The sequence below is a fragment of the Schistosoma mansoni genome (assembly GCF_000237925.1).
Source record: "Schistosoma mansoni, WGS project CABG00000000 data, supercontig 0013, strain Puerto Rico, whole genome shotgun sequence".
NCBI lineage: Eukaryota > Metazoa > Platyhelminthes > Trematoda > Strigeidida > Schistosomatidae > Schistosoma > Schistosoma mansoni.
This window is the reverse complement of record NW_017386025.1, coordinates 3,123,976-3,135,586: the sequence shown is the minus strand read 5'-3', so window position 1 is coordinate 3,135,586 and position 11,611 is coordinate 3,123,976. Positions and strand designations below refer to the sequence as shown.

Below are 11,611 nucleotides of genomic sequence, written 5' to 3'. Positions count from 1 at the left end.
TTTTACAAATATATTATTCCTATTTAATGTATAACACGTAGTTGAATTTAACTAATCAGACAGAATATATTTGTCTAAACAAACAGTGTAGGTGAATGGTGACTATATATATTGTCCATACTTGATGTACGAGTTAAATCATACCATATTATACAAATAAGGACGAAACGGCCGTCCAGTGCTTCCAGGTTTTCCTTAGTGGTTTAGCTTCAATTGACTCATGCTTTCAACTATAAAAACAATATATTTCTAAACATGATAATTTTTTTACTTAGGTTGATAAAAGTAATTAATACAATTAGAACAAATGTTGACAAAATTAAATTAAGATGCTAAATGGTCAAATTCAAACACTTCATATTGGTAATCAGTTCGTGGATGCGCACTACTGAAGAGTCACATAATAGGACGAAACGGCCGTCCAGTGCTTCCAAGTTTTCAATGGTGGTCTAGCTTCAATTGATTCATGATCTCAACCATTAAAATCATTCATTTATGTTAAAAACTAAGTTGATATTTAAATTTATCTACCATGACCAACACATTCCACTAAGTTTAAACTTTGAAGACTTTTTTTTATCACGAATCATCGTTATATATTGAATGAAGTTTATGGGATGTATGACTGAATGATGATGGTTTTAAGATATTGAACTAATATCAAGACGTGAAGATCATAAGTTCATTATCATGTAGGTTCGTTAGTTTTCAATGGTGATTGATTTTTAAATTATGACCAAATAGTTATTTAATACTTCATAGCCTTCAATGGTAATTTACTTGTTATCAATATCTTGGAAGAAACTATACTTTTATAAGGCCATATATGCTTCGTAAAAAGAGTTTATTGATATTTTGAAAGGTATTTATTTGGTTTGAGATCACCGAGTTCTATAGGATTACACACAAGGATTTTGTGATTAATTTAAATAATCAATTCTGTGTATATTTTATATTCTTTCTATGCTGATGATCGCTCAGTTTATAGAATTAACATTCGGATAAATAACTTCGTGATTGCCCAGAATAAAGATTTCTCATAAAGTTGATATAGATAGAAACTAAAAATTTAGATGGACAATTTATAAGTTAAAGAAGTAAGTGAGTATTATAAGTTTTCACAAAAATCCACTGATTTTGTAACACAACAACAGAATGAACATTTCATGTACATCTCTTTATTAACTTCCAAATGGCATGAACAACAGTTTGAATGACCATTATGAAACGGAGAGAGATTGTAACTGATTAGCTCTTAACAACCAACCATGAAAAAAAGCTATTAGAACAGTTATCCAAAAACGATCAATTCACTTTCCTTTTTATTCTAGATTTATTATCTTTGATAACTAAAATTTCCCTTATAAGGAAAGATGGGTAGTGGCTAGCAGTAGAATCCAGAACGCGCGTTTCGCCCTACTTGAGACTCGCCAGCTGGGTGCATATGCATCCCAGAGTTGATGTTCACTCTGGGACTGGAACGCAGCACCGTTCGCTTCAAACGTCATCGCGTTATCCACCTAGCTACAGAGTCCTGATAGCCACTTGCTTGTGCATTGAGGTGAAATTTAAATTCACTTGATATTGTTTGCTTGTATATTCTCACTGTTGTTTAGGACTGCAATTGATCAGTCTCTTGTTGGCATGTTACTTAAGGCCATATCGAGGCAGTCTGCACGGGATGCACATATGCCAACAAGCGACTGATTAATTGCTGTCCTAAACAACACTGGGAGGATACAAGTAAACAATACCAAGTGAATTTAAAATTCCTTTTGTTTGACTAATTCATAAAATTTACGAAATCATAAATGTAATGCATTTCATTCAATTCATTACTGAATTTCACTTAAATCATTTAATTTTTTTATTGATGCAAATAAAATAGTGTTAGGTGTAATAAAACAGTTAGATAAATCATTAAGTTTTACTCTATCTTCTCATCTTTCACGCTTTATTCATGAATAACGCATAAAGTAAAAAAGGCTAAAACTGGTCCACATACAAGTTTAACTGTCGCATGTATTAAACGTCTTCTACCAGTTGGTAAGTAAACATGATATAATTGATTCTATGTATGTTCAAATTTACATACTATTTTAATTGATTTGCGATCATTTTTAAAGACATCATTTGATATTTATTGAATAATTAATAAGTATAAAACAATGATACAGTCAACGGAATTTACAGTTCACTTGATGTGACTGTAGTGAACGGGAACTCAAGTCGGGGGGGGGGACCAATTAATTATGTAATGAAAAAGTAAAGAATCTCTTCGTAAAATATGAGAACCTTACATTACACACTTCATTTGCAAATCTTCCATGAATTGTCCTTCACATTCTGTATGATTCTTCCAATTCACTATTTCTTTCTATTTCCCTTTCTATTTTCTTTAACTCGATCTTCTTAGTCTTCTGCTGCCAGGCATTCCTCTTCTGACTGGTGTTAATAGACATAAATAGCATACACCGTATGACTATAATTTATAGACATTGGTGAACGATTATAAAGTGATTTTGAGGGGTCATATAACAGATCTAAGAATTAGTGTTGAGAATTAAAACTCAAGGTTACGGTTAATGGCTATGGTTAGAAATTAGGGTTAAAGTTTACATCAGTAACTGACGTGAATTATAGTGCGAAGTAATGTGCAAGTGAATGTTGCCCAAAAATTTTAGAGGTCGTATCTTAAATCCGACTGATTTGCCCATATATTGTAGTTTCGCAGTTCATTTAGCTGAAACTTGATAAACATGAGGCCTAATTGTAAGTCTTCATAAAAATACAGTAAAATCACTTTTCCTCAAACTCATACTCAATCATTCCAATAGTTCAATAATATGTAGGCTTATCAAGGCTCTTCAAATATCCACATATTCATTCCTGTAAGACAAACTATTTTACAAGAGTGAAAACAAAATTATTTATTTTGAAATTGAATGTCATGTAAAAAAATTCACCGATAAGAAATATTATGATTATTCAGACATCACGTTGTGCATGTACTTCTTTATGTACCAGTGACACTCGTTAGTTGATTCAGATAAATGTAATATATTCGATGGATAACTTTCCCTTAATTTCATTTTTTATCATTTGACTCTATTTGTTTACAAGACCTACTAAACCTGTTTCACCTAACTTGTTTTTATTTCCTGTTTTACTTTATTGCTTTTCTAACTTTCAAAAAATAATAATATATAGTCTCGCTCTCTCTTTTCCAAATGGCCTGATATATTTCCAATGAGTTATTTCATATGAGATATTATTGAGTCTTTACCGTTACAGTTGTTTTGTCTTATAGCTTTTCTGAACTTTTAGTCTCTGTCTGTGGCATACAGTTTATGTAATCTGTCTTTTCGGAGGTTCACTCACATGCTAAACTAATTACTAAAAATTAGTAAGAACTACTTAGAATTCATTATCTAAGAAGACATCCTAGTGAAATTTGAGACATTTCACCGTATAGGGACGATGACCCTAGGCAGATACTCATTCTACTTACAACAGACTATCTGCGTATGAATTTAGTACCACTATATGCCTTTGATGCAGCACTTAATTTGTTTTACTTTGTAATAACGTGTTTTCTGTCTGAAATCTCCCTATATATCACCTCCCATCCCTAAAAAGTAAATATTCTTTGATTTCCGTTGAACTGAACAGATATGAATTAGCTATCTGGTATTAGTTCGGTTATTGAGGTAATCTCATAACTTTTATACAATCAACAATGTGTTCTTTTTTAAATAAAAAAATTGAATTTTTCTAACTCAAATAATCGAAAAGGTTTAAGTCAACTTGGTGGACGTGAGCAGGAACTGGTATTATCCGCGAAAAGAAAGCTGATTAAGGTATGTTATAAGTGTATATGTATATGTACTAAATTCTATTTTTCGATAAAATTTTGTTAATTCCTTTGGTTGCGTAAACGAACAGGAATAAAGTGATGTGGATGTGTAACAATGGTTATACTAATTACAACTAATGGAACTTGGAAATTCTACTGCTTATATTTTATTTTGAAGATATGATTAAATGTTCATCTGATTAGTTTGAAACTAACTTTATTTACCCATGAATCATACGGGAAAAAGCAAAGAAACAACCATAAATCTTTATTCTACTTCCTTAACATTACAGTTTCATATGGGATTGGGAACTGATCGTTGTACATCTATTTACTTGTATTTACTTATATAAACGACTGATTTTAAAACCGACTGAATAAAATAGATATTTTTCAATGCTCATAATAAAATTTGTATGTCTCAAGAGAGGTAATGTACATCATAATAATACAAAAATATCATATATCCTCAAATCAGGTACATTACATAGATTAAGCAGCACATAGCTTGGATAGATTAATATTTTTATGGGGATTATTAGTTGATGAACGTTCAGGGGTGAAATAGTTGTTATGTGTAGATACGATTCTTAATAGTGCGACGAGTTAACTAAAAACTTTAGTCATATATATATATATATATATATATATTCGATTTACGTTTAGCTTCGATTTACGTTTAGCGAACTTGGCTAACTTTTGTAGCTTGAATACACCTGATGTGATTTAAAACCGAGATTTACTGAAATGAAAATATGCATTTTGATTTTGATTTAATCAATTACTCTTTATTTATATTTATTGTATAATCGTAAATCTATTTCTTCTTGCAATCAACTCAATAACTTCCAAGAATATTGTAGTTGATGACAGGTTTTCGTGATCGGTTCATCGTTGTTGTGTTTCGTTGATCCATGAGTGCGAATTTATCGGTGTTGATAATTAATCTGAAAGTGATTTCTTTTAATTCCTTATACACTTAGCTACTTTTGCTTAGTTTTAATTTACCTTTTTATTTTTCAAGGATTTGTTTTAATGTTATAATCATGAGTTTGTAGACAATCACTGAAAATCAGAAAGAATTGGATAGTCATGGTTGAGAAGTTCCATTACAAAACGATTTAGTTCCCTGGTTATCTGTAGTTGTCTAGTAATAGTCAGTCCGTGATATAAATCATAAACTTAATATTTCTCTGTATAGATAAAATTCATTGGCTGCATTCACGCGTCTTACACAAATTTTTTGTCATCCATTCAATTTATCTTATTCACTCAGTCATTACTATTATTATTGTTACTATTAAAAGGAAACGCTTAGTTTGACAGGTGACAAAGGTTTGGAACATTTAATGCAGGTATTTGTTTTCTTAAAATATTAAAATATCTACAAACATATATGTGTATTAATCTGTTGTTGTGTGTGTCTCACTATTCGCATTTTTTCCAATCTCCCATATCTGTTGAATGCATCTATGTTATTGCCCTTTTGTGTGTATGCAGTGGATCGGTCTGAGTAATAAGCTGTTATATAAGCATCTGTACTTGCACCCACACACCCATACATACAAATTACGTTGATGATTATTGGTAATAGCGTTCCACTCCACCCTCATGGCCCCAGTGATGTATGAAGAAATATGAACTGCGATAATGCTTTGATTTAAATTGCCCGCCAGCTGCCTTAAATAGTAATTCATTTTTCATGAGTTTTCCTCTTCCTATATTTCTTTGGTGTCCTCTTTTTAAATAAATGTTTACTCGCTAAAGTTACTTTATTAAGTTGTTATTATTAATACTAACTATTACTATAACACACACACACAAAGAATAGAGATTTTTAGACAATAATTTCTTTATCACTCTCAAGTCGGATGATTGTAAAGTCCTTCCAGAAGTACTGGAAAATGACCTTTTTATGTTTATCTGAGTATATAATCCAAGTTTATTATCACATAGTGCATTTTGTGTAGTAATTGTAGTCACTACATTAAATCAACAGTAAAAGAGAGGGTTCAATAAATCAAGATGTGAATAAATATAAATGAGTATGGTTAACTAAAAGACAACTGCATGCTGCATCCAAAGCCCACTGTTTTGCTACGACAGTTAAAATTTATTCTAAACCATCAAATTGGCCATCAGAAACTCTTTAGAAGCGAAATATACTGCCCCCCAATTAGGTACAAAAACAATACCAAAAGATGAGTATTATGAAGAAGACCTTATTAAATAAAGAACAAAAGTAAGCTTATATGAATCATAATGAACTGAAAAGTTTGAACAACCGAGGAACCAATGAGTTATTAGTGTGCACATTTCTGACATACTTGCATTTATGACTTAGTAAGGTATCTAATCCGTTCTAATATACGCATGCGAATGTGCACAAATGAGTAAAAATATTTTCCTCAAAAAATGGTAGTATTTAATATTTCAGTGCATGTATTAATCAGCAAGCACACAAGCAGTTTGTTAGACAAGTAATATTATTAAAGTTTATAACAGAATGGACAGCTGAAAATCCTCAACTAAGCATTTGAGTAATCACTACTTTAGAACACTATAGCATTAATACTCCAGAAAGTGAAAATAAATAGATGTCAGCTTGATTGGTCGAAAATAAACAACTTGATTCCATTTGCTTGCTTATAAATATATGCCGGAATTAACCATGTTAGGGCTGAGTATGTTCATAAGACGACATTAACGATGGCTCAGTAATTCACATCATAATTACTATTATGACTTTATAAAAAAATAGGCCGTATGCCGATTTGTTATGATTTTATGTCCGGCTTTTTATCACGTGAATTATCCACCAATCGGAATATGACTTCTCCAATGACGTCGACCGGTATGAGCAATCTAACTTCTTTATCGGTCCCTTGTCCGCCTAGCCCTTCCAACTGAGTCCAGAACACCAATTACAGCTCTGCTATACGAATCATTTATTTCAAGCATTCGTGGTTTATATACCAGACAGACAGACCTCATTACACCACAAAATAGAAAATAATATTTGCACAAGATCAAGCCAAATGTGGCTATAAACGTGGGAGACAATAATCAATAAACTGAATATAATTTAAAGACAGTAAATCGTACAGTAATAATTCATAGGTCAAAATGAAGCTTATAATAAGATGAATATAGATATACACAATCTAATTACTCAATAATTAAACAATAATATATATATATATATATATATATATATATATATATAATAGTCCATTAATAGGTTCTGGGGGTTACACGTACTTATGTCTTCACCAGGATATAACAATTACTATCAAAGTTTTCTGTCAAGTTTAATGATGTTATTTATTGAATAAATTGACACAAACTGATAAATTAGTTGAATCGAAGATGAATCAAACTAATATTTCAACGTTCCTTTTCAAAAGTAATTAGTTATACGAACCCATATTCTGACATCAAATTCCTTGATATCAGGTTTTAAAGACATACATGCTACTCTTAGGCACATCGGTCTTAACTCTGTACACAACGTTCCTATTTATCACTTCATTTGTAGTCTGCTGCAAGTGCCTATCAGTAGTTATAAAAAATATGGTTTTCTCGCTCCTAAATAATTGGGTTCAACCGAGTACTATCAAAATCATCCTTAAGATTAGATTCTTAGAAGTTGTCGATACAATGTCTGAGATCTAGATTCTGCGCACCGTTTTGTACTAATTCACAATAATTAAATAAAATCGTTCATAAAAGATAAGTCTCATGATTTATTCCGGTAGTCCGTAGAATTGTTAGTAAAACTAGGTAGTAAAAGACTGGTTACTGTTGAGTATATATATATATATATATATATATATATATGCATTTTGAAATTTGTGAAATATTTATATCCATATATACACCAGAATTTTCTTCAATACTATGTCATTAACTGTGTATATTTTTGTGCGTTGTCTGTATACTATTTTGGCAAAGCATGGATAAAATAATGTTTGTAATAACCCTCTCCCCTCCACTTATTGTTGAATATCAGTTAACAAAATGTTATCAACATTATCTCTTCTTCTATTAACTTGTTAACTTTGTGAATGTGATTTGATTCTGTGTTTTTGAAAATGTTTACTATTTTTGCCTTACCCATATATTGTAAGAAATATGAAATATTGTCATGATTTTACTTACCTCTTTGAGAATCGTCTAAAATTGATAATTTAATCAACCCTATTTCCCTTATCGTTGTTGATGCTTCCCTAATTGTTGCATTATTTGCGTAAATTTTCACTAATCAGCTTGCTCAAGCAATAATTCTAAACATAATGAAATAATGGTATGATATTAAAATACCACATTATCTTACTTCAACATAATACTTATCGTTTCCCATATTTTTTCTTCCTCTCAAAAAAGATCATTATTTTTAATTCCCCGTTTCATCATCATTCACCTCTTTTATCATTATTATCACTCATATGTATATATATATATATCTGTGTGTTCGTGTGTTTTTTTTATATGCACTGTGTTCTTTTTATATGCACAGAGAGAAAGTGACACTGCTATTGAAGCTTTCCTCAACAATGCTTTGGATCAAGAAGGCGATGTGAGTTTACATTGTCTAATATTATATCAATATCAATATATATATATATATATATATATATATATATATATATAACATATACATTAACAAATGAGTTATCATTATCATAAATTCATCACGTTTGAAATGTATTCCCATTGAATTCATTTACTACACACAATGGGTTGTACTTTGTAGAAAGTAATCGCTAAATTATGGATGATAGTGGCTGATTGAGTAGAGCATTTGAATCAAATATGACAAAGATGATTTTTCAGAAAAACCAGGAGTCAATGTAAAGATTCACATCTTTGATTAGTTACCAGCAAAACTCATCCTGTTATATAGATATTTACATCATTTTAGGCAATCGATAAATGCTTCAACATCTTTAGGCAAAGGTAGTACAAATAATCAGTTTTATGCCCAGATATTCTGACGTTAATCAACCGTGTTATATTTGCAACATAAAATCTCAAAGAAAATTACCATCAACCTCATATTCTTTAATCAGTAATAGATAAGCCTTCATGAAGATAGCTGGCTAATTATTCCAACTTTTTATATCATACCATTCAGTAGAGCAGAACTGCATAGAATTCTGAATTATCTGTATAATCATACCAGTTCGTAACAGGCAATCATCATTTATGAGATGACGAATTGAACGATAACCCGTAGTTGATTATGTCTAGTTTGCAGTTATTTATGGATATTTTCTAGTTATTTAAAAGCGATTTTTATAAAATTCATCAACCTATCCTCTATATCATCTGTATTTTGAGCCACATTGCGTTTATTCTTTTAAAATTGAATTGTTTGGGTTGTCTTTTGTTTCAACGATTGTATTTGATTATGTTGTTTAAAGTCATGATAGATTAATATTGAATTAGTGAACAAAAGTGTTTATCAAAAATGAAATGCTTAGTAAGGGAAAAAATATATGTGTAAAGCTGGTTGAGAAGGAAAATAATAATCGCTTGTTATAACGCACTTAATGTTTGTCATTCACATTATTTTAGCTCGATCATAGAACTCAAAATTGGCAGAAATTATTATACAAAAAGATTGATCGAACAATTGCAGCAACCGGCCGACATGCTGAACTCGCAATATCAACCAGATCAGAGATAGTTGACAAGATTCAAATTTTATCCAAAGTAATGCACGGTCTTTACTTGGTAAGCACTAAACATAACATCTAACCGTATGTGTTTATTGTACTATACTCAGTAAGTATACAAAATGTAATGGTATGAACATAGTTTAAAGAAATTTAAACTACCTCAATATTTACTATTTTTATACACTATTTGTCTCTGCGGAAGATATTTTTCTTAAGAAATCTCGTGTACACCAAAGAAACGTGCAGCATAGCCTTGATTTATATGATCGTTTAGTAATTTTAAGGCTTTATTTTTCTAAAATATGAATGGTACCTATCAGTAAAGGGATAAATTATGGAAGATAAAACACACAACAAGTGAATGGTGTGCAACAAAATTCGGTAATAATAAAATGGAGTGAGTGAGAAGTAAATTCATCATGTGTTTGAAAGATTAGTAGTAATACTGAACCAATAATAATAATATAATACAAAGATATGTGAACAAAAACAAAAATATTTGACCAAAAACAGTTGTATATACATTAGTTGGATTAGGTCACTATAATTAAGATTATTGATTTATTGGTCCTGTGGTTGGCTGAGGTAGGAGAAGGGGTTGAACGTATTTCTTTTGCATTCGTAGTCTAAACTAAATGGAGTAGTACTAAGTTGTTTATGGTCTTCATTACACCTCTGATTAGCCATATTGGAAGGTGTTCACAAGCACAGCTCAATGCTGGTGCATTTAGTGCAAACTGGTCATAAAGCAGAATAAGTCAATTATTCTCAGTAATCTATCGAGGTTAATGATATTCTGCCCTAGTCAGTTCGATTCAAAATCCTCCAAAATACAGAAGCACTAGCCACACTGATTAGAAAACAGGAACTACGTGTGCAAAAGAAGACACTGGGAGATGATTGCGCAATATCGTGAATTGATTGATGTTAGACATAAACACCATCGGATAGCGGCTCAGTGGTCTAGAGGTTAGGCATTCGCGCGCGAGACTGAATGTCTTGTGCTCGAGTCCAAAGTGCGGGATCGTAGATGCACACTGATGAGGAGTCCCACACTAGGACGAAACGGCCATCCAGTGCTTTCAGGTTTCCAGTGGTCGTCTAACATTGATCGGTTCACGATTTCAATGAAGCTCAGCGATCTCTACAACACCATACTTACAGTACTTTATTCTTTGTTATTTCTGTTCACATATCCTTGCATTATTAATGTTATTATTATTATTATTATTCAACTTCACTACTAATCTCTCGAACACGAGTAATTTACTTAGCACTGACTTAACTTGATCATTTATCATTGGATTCATATGGCTTTATACACAATATAGTCTTCCACTTAACATTTGATCGAATTTGTTATTGCAATATCATTACTCCCACCTTATCTGATCCATTTTTATTCTGATCATTTATCTCATAATTTCATTCAATGTATAAACTTATTCAAGTTAATATTATTTATTAGTCATTTCAACACTAACAGTTTATTTCACTTTTCAAACGATCTTCAATTCACATGCCATAACTGATTATTCGCCTTAAACCTGACCACATTTTAGGATAAGTAACTGTAGAACCTAAAGAGAATTTATTGAGAAGAATATTCTCTTTACACGCGTCAGTGTTAGAGTTGTTACGTAAATAATTTAATTTAATTCTAATTATGTGGCTTTTTTTATTTCAAATGTTTATGATCAATGTTGAAAATATTTTATTGATCGTTAAATTCAGGTTGATCATCCGCCGGCAGTAAGTAAAGGTTCTTGGAAGAAATTGGTCTCGTCTCAACGTAAACGTGCTGTTATGGCATGTTTTCGTATGGTACCACTTTACGCAATGCCAACTCATCGTGTAATGAATTTATTCATAAAAGGCTACATAACTGAATGGTTAGATTATGAAGAATCATTAGGTGTGAAATTAATTGAAGATGTGACAAGTGGTGCATTACTGAAAGATTTATCGAAATCAAATGAATTATCGTCAACAGGGGGAACTAATGAAGCTATAGCCGGTACTGTGCATGCAATTGAAGGCGTTCAAAAAAGTACAGACTGTATGTGTTATA

The 11,611-nt window shown here is 31.3% G+C and overlaps 1 protein-coding gene across 1 annotated transcript in view; it reads left to right on the top strand.

The window, feature by feature from the left end:
- The window catches only part of Smp_163570 (ryanodine receptor related), a gene marked incomplete at its 5' end in the record, with an annotated part of 163,645 nt that overhangs the window by 116,854 nt on the left and 35,180 nt on the right, over positions 1 to 11,611 (top strand). The window contains 5 exons of the mRNA XM_018790926.1: positions 1,978 to 2,046; positions 3,796 to 3,860; positions 6,037 to 6,098; positions 9,448 to 9,595; positions 11,275 to 11,455. Of these exons, the coding sequence (XP_018645937.1) occupies positions 1,978 to 2,046; positions 3,796 to 3,860; positions 6,037 to 6,098; positions 9,448 to 9,595; positions 11,275 to 11,455 (525 nt within the window). The remainder of the gene's footprint in view (positions 1 to 1,977; positions 2,047 to 3,795; positions 3,861 to 6,036; positions 6,099 to 9,447; positions 9,596 to 11,274; positions 11,456 to 11,611) is intronic.